Source organism: Lagopus leucura, unplaced genomic scaffold (genome assembly GCF_019238085.1).
Source record: "Lagopus leucura isolate 7727_CA_CO unplaced genomic scaffold, USGS_WTPT01 Super-Scaffold_100029, whole genome shotgun sequence".
Lineage (NCBI taxonomy): Eukaryota > Metazoa > Chordata > Aves > Galliformes > Phasianidae > Lagopus > Lagopus leucura.
The window spans coordinates 5,443,864-5,464,062 of NW_024962280.1; the positions used below are offsets into that span (position 1 = coordinate 5,443,864).

The 20,199-nt window shown below is 36.0% G+C and overlaps 1 protein-coding gene across 1 annotated transcript in view; it reads left to right on the forward strand.

Moving 5' to 3' along the window:
- NAALADL2 (N-acetylated alpha-linked acidic dipeptidase like 2) overlaps nt 1-20,199 on the forward strand; it is a 194,844-nt gene that overhangs the window by 69,122 nt on the left and 105,523 nt on the right. Inside the window, exon 4 of the mRNA XM_042881296.1 lies at nt 12,528-12,678. Within this exon, the coding sequence (XP_042737230.1) occupies nt 12,528-12,678 (151 nt within the window). The remainder of the gene's footprint in view (nt 1-12,527; nt 12,679-20,199) is intronic.

Below are 20,199 nucleotides of genomic sequence, written 5' to 3' on the forward strand. Positions count from 1 at the left end.
AAAAATCATGAAATAGCATTGCTAGTGATAACCTTGTAATTGTAAATAATCATCTGCATTGACTGAGTCTGTCAGGGCAAGACACTTATGTCTAGATATAGGTAATGTTTTACACAGAGGACAGAGTATTTGCATTTTGTGAAGGCTGAAGGAGTGCCTGCACTGACAATTGAACCTTTTATTTATGTTTTCCCACCACAAGTTGTTATGCAGCTGTCATAAGAACTCTTACCAAATGGCTTCAGAATGGCCTTGAGGTGACCTACAGAGACCACCTTTTTGCTGAAAGGAAGCATATTTTTCATTTCCAAGTCAGTCTTGCTTTTTTTTCTGAGAGCGGGAAGTGCTTATGTTGCCTTTTATAGCAGTATTCAGTTATCTGTGATGGTTTTATGATATAAACTGTCCATTAAGGAACTGACCTAGCAGCTCATTTCAGTCTGGCCTCAGAGAAAAAAAGATGATGTTTAATCCACTTAACCACTTGACCATGTCACAGTCTGTTTATCATATGATAGCGTATACGAGCCAAATTCAAATCTGCTGGTTCAGGTAATTCTTGGATTCCAAGTTTAAGAAATCTTTGTGATGTATTACGAGGCAGTTATTGTACACCTGACTGCCATGGAAGTTGCTCTCTTTCAATAGATATGCACTCATAGCAACGCAGGCCATCGTGTGTATGTGTGATACACTGGATCTACTGTTTCCCGTATCAGACAAATGTTATAAGCTTTACACAGGCTGAGCTTGGTAGTGTAATTTGGCTCCAGTGTAAGAGGCTTAAAACATGAAGCTTAAAAAATGAGGTACAGGGAAGATGTTCAGAATGCAGTAGGAGAATTGTGCATAGCCTCTTCTTTCTGTGTACTATGTGTAGCAGCAGTCTCATTCAAAACACTATCTACCTTTCTTGTTTTAAAAAATCTGAGAAGTAGATTATAATATTTGCACTGTACCTTACCCTTGACATTAATGAGACCATCTTTAAAATATATCTTTTGCTTTAGCCTACTAAAATGGTGTTGGAAGTGTGATATACAATATGATAAAATTAGAGAAATTTTCACTAAATAGTTTTTATTTTTTATTTCATTCATTTTCAGCGTGTTGTGATTCATCAGAAATTAGCTAATCATGAGAGGCAGAGGTCTTGGCATTTTAAAAAATTTACAGATAAATGAACAGATATATGAAGTCTATTGTCTCTAAATAAATAACATTCACGTAAGCAGATTTTTTTTTGAAGTTTTCTTTTTCTTAAATTGTTAGTTGATGGCTAAGGTGTGTTACGTGACAGTTTGGTTTGCCTCTGAAGAAGTTTATAAGAGCTTGGGAAAAAATATCTTAAACATTACCATATCATATTCTTTAACTCCTTACAGTTTTGGAGTAACTGTACTCCAAAAGGAGAAAAAAAGTCATGCTCAAAGACACATACATCTTCTTAAAGAGGAAGCAACACTTGTGTTAACTGGTGACAACTTAAGACTTCATAATGGTGTCTTGTTAATATTTTGGTCAAATTGAATCCAAATCTTACAGCTTCATTTTGGAATCAATTTGTTAATAATTTTTTTTGGACAAAGTTTATATAACATGTATCTTGAAATCCGCATACTTGAGTTTTCTAGCAAAAGCCATTTGGGATTTTTATGCTGATGGTTGATACATTATGTTTATTGCTTTAGGAAATTTAGAGGAGAAAGGATGGTGTGCGATGATAATGCAGTAATAGAAGTATGATGATATACGGCCTGGAGTTTTACAATTGTCTGAATGTAATTCCTGTGCTTATTGTTAGATGTATTTATTATAAATGTAACTGAACACAAGCTGCACGTAGACACAGAAAGCATATGGTCTTGGAAATTAATCATTGAATAAAGCAAGCAATATACTATAATTTTGGCAATATCAAAGACTATAAATATAATTTTTAAACATAGTTTAATATAGAAGAAATGTCATTGGTAGAACATTCTTTAACTGAACACCAACAAGAAGGTATGTTCTTTGAATTCTTCATAAATATGTACTTCATGTCTGAAGGTAAATAAAGCAGCAGTTATTCTCTTACTAAAGAGGGACTTGTATATCACTCATAGCATAGCATCAGTACAGTTCAGATGCATCTTCTGCACAGACACGCGTGTGACCCTCAAAAGCTTTTTATCTTCTTTTTGCATCTGTCTCAAATGTGGGCAGTGAGAGACTTTGGAAAGAACCACAACCATCACAGACGTGTAAATTCAGAACTGAGTGGTAATTGGGCAAAGGCTTGAGAGGATTTCTCAGACTTTCTGTTGTTACCTGATCTCTGATCTGAAACTTGTACCTCTGCTGCCTTCTGGTTGCTAGGAGATCATCACACTGAAGTGTCCTTCTTAGAACTGTGTGTTTCAGAACAGAAACATTTAAAAGTACAACATTTAAATGTATGTTTTTCCAAAAAATATTAAGCCTCTCCAGAGAAATGGAAATAACTGGATTGAATACTTCATTGTTATTGAAAGGCCATCCAAGTAAATACTCGAATGCAAAAAGGCAGATTAGTTAACAGTACTTTCTGGAAAATTACAGCAATTTTGTTCCCTTGCTTAGTTCTTTGGGAGTGGGGAAAGCAAACAAAAAAACACAGGAGGAAGTATTTTAAAAGATGGCTGGACCAAAGAATAGAAGAACTCTGATTTGTTGTTGGAGAGCAGACCACAGCTTTTTCCAATGATCTTTTACCCTCATTTTGAATTCAGTCATTAGACTTACTTTTCCAGCTGGAGTAAAAGAATCAGTTCTACCAATATTGCATATTTGCTTTTATGGAAAGCAGTAAGAACCTGTTGACTTAAAACCTCGTTTGAAAGCGTGTTTGTCCATCACCAAATTGTTGATGTGAATTCTGAAATAAAGGGTTATTGCAAAAATTAGGAATACTCAAAATTTAAACAAATGCATGATAAGCCTGGAACTTAGCATCAGTGACTGTGAGTTGAAATGAATGTAAGTATTTCTGAGACAGACCTCAATGTCGATGATATGTTCCAATAATCAAAGTTTGTCTCATGGGGTGAAAAGAGTTGAGCAATGCTGAGGAAGATTTTTACTGTCAGAGCTGCCTTTAAAGTCTGTGTCTTCTTGAAATGTCATTTGAGCAGATCATTATCTTTAGACATCTTGTTTCAAAGGGCAGTTTAATGCTGCCCAAAACAAAATAAAAGGCAAGTTAAATGGGTGTAAAGCTGGTGCAACTCTATGAAGACTTAAAAGGCAAAAAAATATTTATATAACAAGTAGTAGTTATATCCTAAACGTAGTGAATGTTTTTTACATTTTCCATTAAGTAGTGATGCAAAAGTAAGCTTGCTGTTTGTAAGTCTGGGGTGGCTTCCTTATCACCTTTATGAAGAGTTGTAAGAGCAAAGATTACTCCTCACTGCTAATCTATCACCAGAGAAAAGCAATTAATAAATGAATACAGAAATGTTATTTATGCTGTTTTTCTGCTTGTCTCATTTGCTAAGATGTTACATGAGACTTATCTGAAGAATTATTCTGTTTTTTGTGTATATCCCAATAGTGTGCTGAACACCAGAGGATATGAATGTCATATCCACTTCTATGTCACAAGGGTCATTGCATGGCCTTGCAGCATAATATTGTGTATTGCTTGAGCTTTTTTTGTGGTGGTTTTATTTGTGAGGGTTTTTTTATTGTTTGTTTTTTGTTTTGTTTTTTGTTTTTCCTGGAGGATAAAGCAGTGCATGCTTCAAAGGCTTTTACTCAAAGTTCTGTCTCAAGAGAAAGCAGTGGTGTAACAGAAATTGATTGATCATGGGTTACATTGTATTTCTTTTTCATTCATCATCTAACTTCAGTATTCTATGTTTATGTCATTTAGAAGTCAGTTCAGTGTAGTTCTGTGAGCTGTAAGTGGTGCTAAATCTTTTCAGTGGGGCCATTAGAGAGAGCAGTATTTGCTTTTAACATACAAGGTTTTGAAAGATATTTTCTCTCAGTTTTTCCTTACCTTCCCCAAGAAATTGTCAGAGAGGTAAAAATGACCTAGTGAATCTCTCATGAATTTACTATGGCTGCTGTCCATGACCCAGCTGGTGAGAGGAATGATGGGGAGCAATATGTTGCCAGCATATCTTTCTTAACCACTTTTGGTATTGAGGTCTTCCTTTCCTAATCACTGCATAAGAAATCTTTATGACAATAATGTGAGCATATTTTTTACGTTTGATATTTTTCTCTCCTTCTTTGTGACAAGGCAAGGCCATAACTTTGGATGGATGTTTTGGCACTAATTGTATACTAGTGTTACTGCTTTTTTTGTTGTGATTTTTTTTCTTTTTTTAACTCTTGGCGAATGGACGACTTTGCAGTTCTTTATGACTGCCAGACTAATATAGCTGCCACCCCTGTTTTCATCAAGTACTGCAACCTTGGACCTCCTTTGTGTAGCTCTTTCTACTATTTCAATTTGGTGAAATGGGCTATTTAGTAGGTCACAGGAGGGGCCAAAGGCCTGATTTACTGATGTGCTCAATAGTACAGAGAAAGGACCTCAGAAGAAAAAAAAAAAAGAAAAAGCTGCAAATGTTGACTTTAACAGCTGCTGTATCTTCTGTGTAGATTTCCTGTGGTTGTGCTTTGCCCAAGTTATACATGGAGTGGCACTTTTCTTTACTGCATATTCTACAATAGACCCTGGTGTTCAATAGGAAAGATACACCAAGGTTATGGCCTGTGTAGCACAGATAGTGAAAAAGGTCTTGTGGAAAATCTTTCATTTTCAGAAATATCCACTATAGACAAATGGAATCCAGCCAAATTTTGGATTTGAGGATTTCTAGTGGAGCTTAGGAGTACAGATAATACTGATAATTTATGAAGAACTTTCATTGCTAAGGTTTTTAATAATTTCTTTAATATTTATTATTTTTGAAATAACTTCATATACTGGGACATATTCTTTATGATCATCGGTTTTATCATTTCTGTCTTGTGACTGTTTTTCTAATAAGGAAGATAAGTTCATTTCACGTATTGATTTTCTTAAAGGGATGCTAAACAATTAAACGCTGTTGTTTTCTATAAATGAAACTAAAATATTCATCCACCAATTAATAATCTGTAGTTTTCCTAGCCGATATATAGATATCCCTGAGGCTTACATATAGCATACCCTGTATCGTTATATGTTCCACTTAGAATCATAACGTTAAACAAACAAAAAGTAAAAATACCTAACAATTGTTTTATGCAATATCTAAGAAGACTGCTATCATACCCAAGGTGTTTTAAATACATGAAACCCTGGCACATTGTGATACTCCAGAAAACATACGCCATGTGCTGAGGACGTGTTCTGTGTTTTTGAAGAAATGTGGCTTTTCATAGAATCTGTCAGGACAATAATTGTGAGAATAATAAAGTAATTGAAGATTATATTTTTGCACAGGTCTGATGAAGGCAGTTGTGTTTTAACAACCTAACAGATGCCCTAAAATGCAATTGCTTGAGGCAGCAAATGTGCCTTAATTAAAAACGTACAGCTGATTGTTACGTGGATTGTGAGAACATCTGCTAATACCTCAATAGATTGTATGTAACATCACCTCACACAGAGCTAGTGAAGTCTAAATCCTGCTTTTATCTTGGAGTTGGTTGATCAGAGTTTGGCTTGGACTGTTTGCATTTTAACTTTGCTGTCTTACAGTACTGGAAAACGTACTCAAGGCACCCAAGCATGTCCCAGGTATGGACTGCATCTCTTACATAAGTTGAGAGAATGAAAGATTACAAGTTTGCTCTGTATTTGATACAGCAGATGGGGTGTTATGCAAGTAGTTTCCCTATCTCTCTACTTGTTGTTCTTGTTAGTTATTATTTGGCAATTTTAAAAACAGCATTATTTTTCCCAGTTGTTCCTTGCCCATTCGACATCAGCTACTCTGGTGATCTGGAGCCATTACATACCCACAGCTGACTTTGTCTGTGGAAACCACTCATAAATGTGGGCAATTATGTGGAATTAATGTGGAGGCTGAGTGAATAATGGCTATGACACCCAGAATCCTCAGGAGTAGTTGTAGCAAACAGCTAAGCTAAATCAAATGCACAAAAGTGTACTCATTCCTGGCTTTTAGGTGCTTGCTTACTATGTCTAGCAGTGTAGGACATCTTGTATTAAGTCTTCAGTTTTTCAGCATACCTGTCACTTCTGTTAGCAGATCTAGCACTAGAGTTTGGGGATCCCTTTCCCAAGGTTACAGCACAAGTTTTTTTCCTTTCCCATACTCTCACTGGACTTGCCACTTCTCCTTAGACATGGGGGCTTCCCTTGATGACAGAGGACAGTCTTTACCTGAGAAAACTGTTTCTGTTTTTATGCCTTATTTGCAGTGCAGGTCAGTGATGGAGACTGGTTGCTATGGTTTTCTGTAAGTGAGGTGCTGTAGATGGGAAAACAGTATTTACAAATTACTTGTGCTGAGATTACGGCAGTTTTCTAGAGAGAGTGGAACAAAAGAAAGGGGAGTTGCATACAGTTGCCCTAGGGCTGTGGTTGTGTTGGCTGTTTGGTGTTTTGGGGGCTTAAAGTTATAGAGAATGCATAAACTATAACCTGGAGTTTGATCAATTTATTCCTGATGATTTACCAAGATTTTAATTATTTACTTGTCTAATTGTGTTTTGTATGATGGATCTTCAGCTTAGTTCTCTCAGTAATAGAGTATAACCCTAGTCTAAAATAACTATAAACATCATCAGAAACAACTGTTTCAGTATGAACAAGGAAATGCAAATGGCTTTATGGAGGTCACTCATCTGGACATTTTTCCAGAATGTTTCTTCTTAATGTTTACTGAATATTTAATGATGCTTATTATAGACACAGTGCTCCTCTACACAATTATTTAAATGTGAGTAGTATTTCTTGAAGATGTAGGAATACAATAGCAATATAAAAGATTTGGTGTTATATGCTCATCAAATAATGAAACTTTATTTTTCTGGACTGTAAGCAATTCAATTATTTTGTTTCTGGAATAAATTAAGTGAAGCTTACTGAGTCCAAGCAGCCCTTGTTTCTAGGGAATTGTAGTTCAATTTCATTTTTAATTAGATTGAACGTTGTGAATTTCTTAGCAGTGGTAAGCAAGATCTGGCAATAAAATATGCACTCAATTTCTATTAAAGGTTCCTAAAGACTAGTGCAGCGAACGGGCAGTATGTCTGGTTTATGTTTAATTGTCCAAGTACCCTGTTGTGGAAAAATCCTTTTTTAAAAGCAACTGATGTTTAACAAATGACTTTTCTTTGATAAAACTGTATTGAAGATGAGTAGACAGCAAAAGGAGAAAGTATGGGACAACGCAGCCAGTTCATAATAAGCTTAATAGCACATTCAAGACCATGTTGTTAGGAATGCTGCTGTGCAAGAACAGCAAAGCAAACTACTTCTGGGTTCAGAGATTTTGGGGGGCTTGGGGAAATTTTCAAGAGGTTTTTCCTTAGCTGTGACATCTGCCTTAAAGGCTAGCATACAGCAAGGGGAACTGTGACTTGAATTTATGCATTAATGTTTGGAAACTCTCAATCTGCCAATTTATAATACCTATACTTTATTCGACATCTTGATCCTTTTGTTGGTGTTGGAGGTTATCCCATCTTAGTGCCATCAGAGCTGCTGTTCTTTGCATGCGTACCATGATTGCAAATGCTGCTTGCCAGTCTTCATTTTCTTTTGTTTCCTTTTCCTTTTCATTTGCTCCTAGCATATTACGCATGTTCATACAGTGTGTCCAGGCTACTATGCAAAATGTGTGTGCTCAGGAGTGAGGCTGTTAGACTGCTCTTGAATGTGGCATAGCGCAGAGGAAGTTTATGACTCCTTGGTGAATGGCATCTGGAGATATGAGGTAGAATTTCCAGCAGGGATTCAGGCCAGCAGCATTAGAGCATATGGGATATGTTAGAATATGTTCTTGTGGTTGTATTTTGGGTTGTGTCTGTTTTGCCTCAGATGATGAAATGGGTCAGCTCTACATGCAGTAATGGATAACTGCTATGTGAAAGGTATCTCTCAAATCATTTTTAGATATAAAAATGATAACATTCTGAAAATGTTGAATGACGGTTTCAATTTGGAAAGTGATGACTAAAAATGTCTTAGATGTCAGATTCTTTCCACACAGAATGGCAATTCATATTATCATGCCTTTGACAGCAAGTACATTAAAGTTTTAAGGTCTTGCCGCAATGCAAAGCATCACGATTTTGTATTGTTCATGTCTGTGGCAATGTATTTTAGTAACACTTTGTTTAATTCCAGTGCAGTACATTTCCTACATTCAAAAACCTTTATGGGAGTAGCCTGTCATTTATGAGATCCTGTTGCTTGCATTTTAAGCTCTTTGCAGTTCTTTTTTTGCAGCTGAATTCTTTTCCCAGTCCTGTTAGTTCAATATAGGAATAGTGTCATTTCTTAGACAAGGGCAGTGTTGGAGCTGAACTGGAAAAGCAGATTTCTTTTCATCATCCCCGTGGAGTCAGCCATTAAACTGGTAATGTCCTCCATCTCATTTACTGTCTTAATGCCATACCTTGAGGATGGATCAGTGAAAGCTGAAATGCGTTTGAATAGTATTTTGCCACTAAATTCTTTTCACCATTTCTTAGACCTCTGTGATAGAAAATGTAGGCACGATTAAACAATGAGTAGTATTCAAAAAGAAAGCTGAAGCCAAAGTGGACCTTTGCTTCCTTTCTTGTTAGAAATCTGGAATTTAGAAGAGTTGTACAAAAATGTAGATGTGTATCTATTTATTTTTCTGCTGTGAGTCTTGATTGCGTCTCCCATGTAGCCTGTATTATCATAGGTAATTGAGAGGACATTGGCATCTAATTAAATCTGCAGTATGTGAAGTTGTATTTTTCTTCTCAAGTAATCTGTTTCAGAAATAGAAATGCATTGTGTCAGTGAGGTCTTCCAAGAGTTTAAATAGCCCTTTACCCTTGCCTGGTAATTTTACATGCTGCCAATTAGCAAAATGAGATGGGATTTCCTTTCAGAGCCTCATGATTTTAATTGGAACTTCAGTACAGAAGAATAATTAATAACTTGTAGCCTGTCCAGCTAGTAAAGCTGTGTCTCAGATTAATGAACCATGTATTTTGCACATTGGTCTGTGAATTGAAAAATGGACTAGTTAAAAACTGGTTAGTTATTTCTGTAATTAATGTTGATTATTGCACGGAAGTATAATGGCAATTGGAGATGAAGCTCCTGCTATTCATAATACTTATGAGTATATGTGATTTTAAATGGAGAGCATTTGGTCAACTTCAGGAAAAACAAAAGCCTATGTGTTAGGTTATTTGGGTGCTTACACAGATTAAAGCCAAGAAATGCTAACTTCTTTTTTCATTCGATGCATGTTCTTCTTCACTTACTGAAGGACCTATCAAATATTGGAAACTCCTGAGTAACTGAATATGATACAATTGTCTTACTCCAATTATAAGCACTGTACTCCAAATATAAACATGATGATGAGCGTACTCTAAAATAGAGAGCTATGCTTGTAACATATGCCAAAGATAACTATGTTGATCTGTCAGAATTTTATTTCACAGTATAAAACGTGACTTTCAGTTTTCTAAAAATTCCTACAAACTGTTTTGCCTCCCATGTTTTGCACGTTCTCTCATTCCCTACCTATTAATTTTTGTGTAGAAATCTCTTCTACTAGAAATCTTTATCTTCTGTAATGCGTAATGAGTGCATATATGTTGTTTTTCATATTTCTTTGTTGTTTTCTCTTAATCAGAAGTAAGATTATATAATGTGTACTGCATTGCAGTACTAATTATTTTTTCCACTTTATTTTTTTATGTTTGCACGCATGCTCACATACTGTGCCTTTGAATATAAAACCACTTTCTGTGAGTGTTTTTGTGTTGACTACCCTGAATAATAGTGAAAAGGAGATTACGCCTTTATGCCTGTAATTAATACATAAGCAGGAGTATCATTTAGGTTTTTTATTTTATGAATGTGTTACATCCACATTTTATTGTGTTAACAATAAATGGACTTGTAATAAATAATGCAATTTTGAATCTAGCTTTAGATAGAGGAAACCTGAAGCTTTCAAATTTTTACATAAATTGAGAGTTTGGGAATATAATTTTCAAAGTGCTAACAGGAGTGACAGTCTCCCAGTGTATGGTTGTAATTCCTTCAGTTCTGACTTACACGGGAGCCTCTTTCAGAGACATTCTGAGAATACAGTAGAAAGGCCTTCAAAAGTATGTGAATAGTTTTAATGTAGAGCCTAATACTGTTAATATAGGCATCTATGTACATTGGTGAGGATACAGGCAATGCATACTCTTCCAATAAGATAAACTGCGCGCACATGAATGTTTTAAAGATGGGAACTACTTTTTTTTCTAGCATGGTGTGCTAAATGTCCTTTTGAAATATAGACTTCTAAATTCTGTTAGAATAGTAATAAAAATACATGAGAACTAGATAAGAGAAACCTCTAGATACTAGTTAGCAAAAAATGTATATTGTTTTAATTGCTGATACTTTTTTAACCATTGTGTAAGCCTGTAGGCTTACAATAACTATTAACATAGTTGAAAGCAGAACTAGATTTAATAAGAAAATGTCAGTGGATTGTTGTGAACCACACTGGGAAATGTAGCAGAAGGAACCAATTGTAAAATCAAGAGATCTGGTTCATTTTTCTGTTGCTAGTTTAATTTATCATATGCTGAAAACCTCATCAATGTATATATAAGCTTCAAAGTGCACTTGAGAGATGTTGTATTTAATGAGTTCTTAATGCATCACACTGAAGTTCTGTGTAGAACAGCTCTCCTTGGTAGATTTGTTCCTGCATCAGGTCATTGCAGTAACCCATCGATTTACTCGTGTATGTGCTAGCTTCAGATAGAAGAACGCATTAATGTCAGCCATGTGGGGTAGTGGCACCCTGCTTCTTGCATCTTTATCCAGCAGAGTCATGTCCAACTATTTGATTTTTTTTTTAACCTATCTGCCAGTACCTTTGTGGCCAAATCCCAATGGTAAAGCTTGCCTCAAAAGTGCAGTACAGACCTGATCTTTGTTACCTACATGCCAATATAGGACTAGAGATGAATGAAAGAATACTGGATATGGATGTATAAAAGGAAAAGGCAACAGTTATTTTCAGTCCTAACTGTTCATTTATCTATGATGCATCTTCCTCCTGTGTATCATTTGTCAGACCTAACAGTAGCCATTTGCAAAGTCATCAGTGGAGCCTAGTGAGTAGTAAGATAATCCTTAAAAGCTGGAATTACTTCTGTCTGAAGAATTAATGGAGTTCTGTGCCATTGTTGTAATCTTCAGTCAGTTCAAAATATGCAGAGCATTACACAGAAAATTCATTTTGTAGCATGGAGATATTTCCACATCACAATTCAGTTTCACCCAATTCACAACAAAATCTATTTATTTTTCAGTTCTCTGTTAAAGGGAAAGTTTGAATTTTTTTCAGTCAAAATTGATCTTTATAAACTGCTTTAAGCTCTGGTGGGTGCTTAGATGCTTTCATCCTTGACTCTGGGGAGGTTTTCCTGATTGGCTACCCCAGATCTATAGATTCTTTGGAAGGCTAATTACCATCACCACTCATGCTGAGGTGTTCTAATGAAACGGAATAAAAGCTCTCTGTCTGACAGGAGGCAGCCTCCAAGGCTTGGGTATGCTGGGCTATTTTATTTTTTTAATGAACAGTAAATTCCTGATATTTTCTCTCTTTACTGGAGAATAACTGTATCTCAAAATCCTATGCAAGTCTGATGTCAGTGTCCTTGAAGATACATGTCGTTGAAGAGGTAAACTAACCGGAAATGTCGTACTGCTAATAGTATGGGAAATCAAGAAAAGATGCTCAGTAGTCATTACGGAGATTAGTTTCAACACCAAGGAATTTTCAAGATGATGTTTGTAACACATGAAAATACGTAAGGTTTCTAAGTCTAAGCAAGCGTCCAGGGAGTAGAGAGAAAGTTGACTCCACTCACATTTCTTTTTAAATCTTGCCTAGTCGAGCCTCATCTGAATATAATCTCCAGCTCACCAAACTTGTTTGGCAGTATCGCAGTAAAAGAGGTAAAAATCTAACAGTTGCAAATCTCAAATGTGATCATCAGTGCTGTTTCCTCAACGTTACGTCATTCTTAAGAATTCTTGATGTCGTTAGCCTTTGAAAATATTTTTACATGAATTGGGAAACTTGATGAATCAGTCTTGTTGGCTTTTGATTTTGTCCTTTCAAAGGATAGCTGCTTTATTTATATGACAAGCATTTTAGGATGGCATCTGTCTTTAATCTGCTTGTGCTGATATTAGAGTGAGAGCCTGATGTATATAGTGCCCCTATCCTAACAGTAATTAAAGTAATAACGTTTTCTAGTATCTTCTCTTAATAGTTACTCCTGTTTTCTCTCCTCAGCTTTCTTTGTTAGAAGACGCAGGGTTTGGTGGTGTTCTTCTTTATGTCGATCATTGTGATTTACCAAAGACTACAGATCTTGCTGATAAAGCTTTTATGGTTTCCTTGAATAGTGGAGGAGATCCATCGACACCTGGCTATGCCAGTATTGGTAAGTACTGCCTGAGACATATTCAGTTAATGGACATTTTAATTGTGCACAGATTCTAAGTATGGGAATTAAAACTCCAAATGAAATCTTACCTGAATGGAAACCTTTGATAAGGGAACATTGTGTAATGCAGCATGGCTCAAAAGTGCTTTTCTTCAAACTCTTGGCACGAAGTCTGCACTTCAAGTAATTTATTTGTTTCTGTTTTTATTGATATATTCACATAGTATACTATTTGTCTGCTTGTTTTTACTCTATAAAAAAGGAGCTATGAATTGTTTCTACAGTGATATCTCAGCAAGTTCCATGGTGCTTGTTCCTATTGAAAGAAGTATTTTTCCCTTAGTTTTTCTTACTCTTTCATGTAGGGTTTCCATGATAATGGAAACATATGGTCAATAAGTGCAAGTTCAAAAGTCCAGTGTAATAAGAGATACACATTTTAAAAGATCTAAAAACAGCATTTACATCTCAGCACAATTATCACTTGAATTAAGATATTTTCTTTAAGTTGTATCTCAGTTCTGCCTGGATAGACTTTTACCTCAAATGTTTATCTAAATAAATGTTCTTTAGAATTGAGGGGGAGGGGGAACCGGAAAAACTGATTTTTTTCAGAAATATTTAGTGTTTTTATTCAGTGTTTTTAAATGTTTAACAGTTTGGTGATTTTGTTGTTGTTGTTAGTTTGTTGGTTTTGTTGTGGTGTTTTTGAGTGGTTTTTAACCACTGCTAACAATAAGAAGATATAATTTATTTGACTGGTAAGCACTACTTTAATTTCCCTTCTGGCAGTTTAGTGGCTGTATGTTGTCTGCTACCTGTTCAACTTTACAGTCTTTTTACTGTTCTAACTATTGGGAAATGTATTCAGAAGAAGTCTATGAGTTTGTGACAAGGCTTTATCGAGAATATTTAATCCAGTTATTTGCTCAGACACCTCAAGTTTGACTTGAACTGGCACAAAATCGACTGATGCAATGCTGAGATACTTTAGGATTAGTATGGCAGAAAATAGAAATATTTGCCTGGTTGTCAAAGAAGGGTGTTAGCTATTCACAGCATGAATGCCTTGACAGCTCTGTAGGAAAGCAATTGCACATTTTCTTGGTGTCTCAGTGTACCTGACCTAGTCTTCTTAAAAGTGTCCTGGGAGTTAGGGAGGTAAATGTAACAGTCTTCAAGCTTTATTCTTTGCTCATTTTGCAGAGCTACTTGAAAAATAGCTTTTTGTTTATCTACGTGCCTGAGTCCTTAATGTTTTATTTACCCTACATGAATAGAAAAGCTAATTAAAACAGATATAGCAGCATGAAGATGCCACTTCAGTTTCTAAACACTTATGCGTTAGCTTGCTGTCAGTAAATTGTCTTAGTGACTGCATGCGTTCTAGCCTGTACTGTGAGAAAAAGAAGCTTGATTATGTAGAAAATGATGATATCCTTATAAGTACATTATCAGTTTACCACTAGAACCCTTAACATGGCTTATCTGTGATTTTAAATCTCTGACTACTATTCACAAGCATGAATAGGCTGTCAGGTTCCTATAATCATTTATGTTTTGGTCACTGACTGCAATAACGTGCTGGAAAAAACTCAAAGGTACACTTGGAGAAGTGGTTTGTTGTTGTTTTTTTTCAGTTATGTCACTGGAAGGTAGATCAAGTGGAAGTAAATTTGTCTTTTCTAGTGATGATTCACTGAATAAATTTTGTTAGAGGTAACGTAAGCCTGGGACAAATACAAATAATCTGGAGCACAGACTTTTGCCTGAAGGATGTGGTGGCCTGTGAGGTGGTTAAACAGACAACACGTAGTTTGAAAGTGCCAGATACCCAGGGCTGCCCACATGACTTCGATTCACAGAGTTTAACATGCACTACAAGAAATTTTATTGGAAGCTCCTGCTTAAGTTATTGGCACGCCTTTGATACCATCTGCAGTTCACGTATTGCCAAACTGTTACTATTCAATCCTGGGGACTGCTCTAACACCATACTCCGTTTTATTAAAAGTAGCTAGTAATATAAGCATTAGTTGGTTGATGAGCTATTCTCTGTGATAACCATCATTTTACTAAATAATGATAGTAAATAAACAGTCCTGTGCTAGCTGAATAAAATGCATGAGACTTGTGTTTCTGTGCTTCTGCCTTCTGTTTTTCAAATTATTGTAATCAGAAAACAATTTTTTTCTGTGACTTTTGGACTGTTTCAATCTTTTTTCCTAGAAAAAAAATCTTCAGGGCGTGATAAAATTTGGAGAGATCTCTACTTCAAGTTAAGAACGTTTTTAAATGGAGTTTGTTTAATAATTCTGAGAATACTTTGGACCTTCCATAGTTTAGATCAAACCTTCAATTTAGCGAAGATGAAATGCTATGCTGCTCCATCTGGATTATTTTAGGATGCACAGAAATAGCTTGATGGTGGCTTAGAGATTAATACTGCATATGAATTGAATGATTTCTTTGATCTCTGTTTGATAAACAGAAAACAATACTGATATGAAAAATCAAAAGAATTTATGTAAAAGATTCTGCAGCCTTGTTTGGTAATTTGAGTCTCTTGTTCTTAAGACTCTCCCAATCCTATGAATTTTAGAACAATAACATGAGCATTTGTTAGCATCGTTCTTTCTTTCTGACAATGATTTCCAAAGGCTTGTGACCTCCATTTAGAGAAATCTTTCTTCTGTTTTGCTGCTTTTGAAACAAAATTGTTCTAAGGCTGAAACTCAGGAAATTATTCATACCTGAATAAGCTTGAAAGGGACGTGAGACCTGCAAAGTAAAAAGTATCCTCAAAACAAAGGTTAGAGGAATGGCATAAAACTTTGGTGACTTCCACCACCTCCATTTTTTTTTAATCTATTTTGATTTTCTGAATGCTGCAATTCCTTTCATCTACCTGTGTATGGCAGAGATGCATTAGATTTCTTCATTTCTGTATTTCAGAATCATTTTAAATCAAAGTTTCCACTGATATGTAAATAGAACTGTGTCCTCGTGATGAGCATGAAGAGCCCTTTCCCTGGCATAAGGCGCTATATAATAGAAGATCCCTATCGGTGTAAATATGGAATAGAAATTATCTCAGGAAGAATTCCATTACTAATGTTTCAAGTATCTTGTAGTTTTAGAGATCTGTTAGGTAGAAATTAAAACGGAAAGGCAAATGGTATAAAGTTATTATTTGGAAGTAGTCAATGCTTCAAATCACTGTAAACATCTTGTCACGTGAGCAACAATCCAGAGACTAGGTAGAAAGAGTAATTATTACGTATGGGGAAATGCATAGTGTAGCTAGAATTCTGAATTGTGAACTTCACATTCAGGCTAGATAATTACTGTGAGTGTTCCTCAGACATCTCTAACAGGGTCTGACTGAGTAGAGGACAAGGGTGATAGGGAATCAGTGGATTCTTGATCCCATGCTTCATGGTTTGAGTGGGACCTTGAGATAACTGATCTAGTGTCAGGTGTTGGAGACTGTTTGGGTATAGGTGGGCTTTAGGGAGGTTCCTTCCAACCCGAAGCATTCTTGTGATTTTGTTCATCATTACGTGCACTCATTTCTAGTAAAAGACAATGTTCAATATGCTTAATGGCTGTCTTTTTAATGTTGTGAAGTATCAAGGATTGTTTTTTTGTGATGTACTTTAAAAATGTTCACAGAATTCAGAGTGGGATAAAAGGTCAAGAACAAAGCCCTGATGCAGAATTGAGGTTGGGAGATGTAAGCTTCCCAGGTCAGTCAGGAGAACAGTTCCACACAAAATAAGTCGTTAGAAGAATAATTTCACTTTATAATGAAGGGGAAAATCATGTTGTAGTTCAGCTTTAAAAGTGCTATGATGCCTGGAAAAGGCAGTGAATATGGTGAGGTGCTACACTAATTGGGCAAGTAACGTTTATTAACATAATTGTTCAGCAGAAGCTGAGTAAAAGAAATTGTGCTAGTTGTTTGAGCAATCATTCAGAATACTCAGAGGATGCGATTTCGCATTCTTAAAATGAAATCTGAACTATGTCTATTGGGTGCAACTGGAGAGGGGATTCAGGGAAGAAGGCTCAGGTTCACGCGGCAGTCTTGGTGGAATGAGGTCAAGGGCTGCCCTGCACCAGACGCAGCTCGCTCCAGCTGGCACCTCCACAGCCCCCTGCGTGCCACAGCTGAGCCCATCTGTGATCTTGGTGGCATCTCAGTGCACCATATTCGATACTGATATTTTACTGCAAAAGTTAAAGAACAATAAATATGCATCAAAAAGCTCTTGGCATTTTGCTGTTTTGTAATGTGTCATTCTAATTGATCCAGTTCTTCTATAGTGAATACAGGGAACTTTTTGGAATACGAGTTAGTACATGCTGTGACAGAAATGTGTCTTTCTGTATATTTGATTCTGTATATTTGTGTCCTTCCTGCCTTTTATCTAAGTTTGTCCTCACTATCCTCTACTTTGTGATATTTTACTCCTCTGAAACAGCCTACTGCACTGAAGTTAATAAAAAGTGGGACATTCTGTGACAATTTCCTCCATGCATATGCAACAAATGTTCTAAAATGTCTTATTGTAAATCATTGTGATTTCTTACAGGATGTCCTCAGCCTTTGTTTGTCTGTTGTTTTAAAAGTCAAAACTCAGATACAAGATAGTTTTTCTATGTATGCCTTTGCAGCTGTGGAAGTGGCCTTGAGAATCCAGTTTGCTTTTTTTTCTTCCAAATTTTATGTTCACTTTCTGCTAATGACATCAGATGAGTGAAATCTGTAGGTAACTAGGCATGGAGATTCAGAGTGACAGTCAACATTAAGAGGAGTAAGGATGCTGGGTTTGTTTTGTTTTCCTTAAGGGCAAACTGAAGCTAAGAAAAAAGAAAAGTTTGCAGCCCCATCTTTTAATTTCAGGATGTGTGTGTATGTTTATATACGTGCTTGGTCAAATGTGGTTTTGTTTATGACATGATCTTAGTGATTGCTGTAAACCCCAATCTTTGGGAAACACTGGATATTGAACAGTGAGAACAGGAAGTAATGGTTTCAGCAGGTTTTCAATATCTCCAACACAGAGTTCAGAAGGTGTTTGAATCCATGATGTGACAGGCCTCTTGAGACCTGGAAGGATAAAATAAAACAATTACATTTGTATTTAGGCACCAAATAATATGGTCTGATATTTTTTTTCTTCCCTAGCTTTCAATTGGCGCTGTACATACTTAAAAAGTGAGAATGGCAGTTGGCACTCAAGATATTTTAGGCTTCCAAGTTTGAGTGTGTGAACTTGCACATTGTATATATTGATATTGTTTTATGTTCTCTTGATACTGCTTGTAATTTTAAGTTGGAGGAGGAAAACAACCTGAAATGAAAATGCAAGGATCTTATCAATTAAATTATTGAGAGGGTGGGGGAGACGTTATGGGATGATAATCAGGTGTTAGCGGTTAACCAGACAGGATACTTCAGTAGCTTGCTTTCAATTTTTATATCCTCAGACTCTTTCAAATGCCAGACTCAGCCATATAAGACACAGTTTGTCTCAGTTTTAAAAGGAAAATCATAAATTAAAAAAAAAAAAAAAAAAAAAAAAGCGAATTTAGAAGAGTAATGCAATCTGCAAGTGATAAACACCAAATTGTGTGACAAAACAAGCACTTTCTGGAAAGCAGACTTAGCTAAGAGGAAAACATATTGCCTCCGTGACACCTGCTTGGTCATAATCCATGTGCCTAGTTTCCCATCCAGATTATCGTCGGGATTGTTTTAATTTTCAAGTTTATGTTGGAGAAGATTCCACATTTCTGACATTTCAGGCAATTTCAAACTACCAAACAGCCTTTACTTCCTACAGAACATGTTCTGGTAAAGCCACTTCCTCTCATCTAAAAGAAATATCATTTCAAATGGCGTCCAGGTTCATTTTGAACTCCACTACTCAAAAAGGAGGATTAGAATATTTAAATCTCTTGTGCAATCATGATTAAAAATAATCCTTTCATATCTTGAATGACAGCCAGTGCAACATATTTCAGCTCAGCATAATATTGAGCAATTGAGATATTACTTTTAGTATATGCTTGTGAAACAGCCAGTGCTGCTGTATACAAACTAGTTTGGTGTACTGGTATTTGCTACTACAGCAGTGTCTGCCTGCAGAGTCTAGCTGAAATCAACTGCGTTTACATGGATTGAGTATCTGGGAAGGAGAGCTGCTTTTGTAGCATCAGTCATTTACTACTTAACTTCCCTCTCTTCCATATTGCTGTGCTTTCCTCTAATTTCTTCTGTCATAGCCATTTTGAGTGGCTTCATTGTGTTGGGTGTGGTTTGTTTGCTCTAAGAGCCTAATTAATGTAACGTTACTAGAGATTCCTTCATCCAGCAGCATCTAGCTAATAGGCAGGAAATTTTAGCGGTAATTGCACACACACAAAATCAGAGATAATAGCTAAAAAAACAACAAAATCCCCTTAGTGATAGTGAAACTATGCACTTCTCATTTTTTGCTGACTGAAATCTGTAAGCACATTTCTCAGTTCGCTGTAGTTTAACTACATGCTTCTCAAGTTCAGGATGACATCTCTGTGCTGCAAGCAAGCAACTTCCTAGAGCTCTGCTTTAGCCCATTCTTTCATCTAGTATGTCTGTGTGTGAAACTTTAGCTTAGAGAGATAATAGGATTAATTACAGTAAAGCTACCTCAGTGACCTAGGCCTGTCTTTCCTGTTTTCTAATATTTGAGCATCACTGCTATCATGATTTTGACATATATCTGACATATAGACATATATTTATGTTTGTACTAAGTATTGGGCTATTTTATCCACCTAGTATCCCCATGTGAAAGTTAGGACATTACAGAGGAAATCTTAAAGTACTGGAAAGCTAGCATCTGCAGGTGCACCTGCATAGTATCCATAAAGTCAGTTGGCTGATTGTTCAAGTAATTGAAGGTGCACATAGTTTTATAATTGAAATATTGCTGGTGGAGCCAACCAAAGCATTGTTAATTCAGTATGATCTCTGTTCCAGCCCACCGCTAACCGTATTCAGCAGCTGCATGAAAAAGATAATAGTACCTCTTCCTACTAGCAGACAGGTAGAAACTCCCCCTGAAGAAATGAAAGGGTAACGTGGAATTTTTTTTTCGTTTCATAAATGTGTACTGTCACATTACGTAGTATTGTTCTGCAAAACACTGAAAGCCAAAATCTCAGAATATTTTCTGAAATGTTTTGCTTGCTCTTTTTCATCATTTTCTTTTTTCAGACTTGCACTGTTTTCTTCCCTTAAGAGAGAGAAGGCTGAGGTGAGGATGAAAAAAAAGATGAGAACAGCTTTTGTGGTTGTTTAGTTGGTTGACTTTTCAAGTTCAGCTTAATTAACAGCAGAATGGAGGCTTACCCTATCTTTTCACTCAGTTCAAAACTAATATTTTTGCCTTTGGTTGAATTTAAAACATCTTCTAACTAGTGATCTCTTATGGTATAATTTTCCCTACATCATGCTTCTAAATA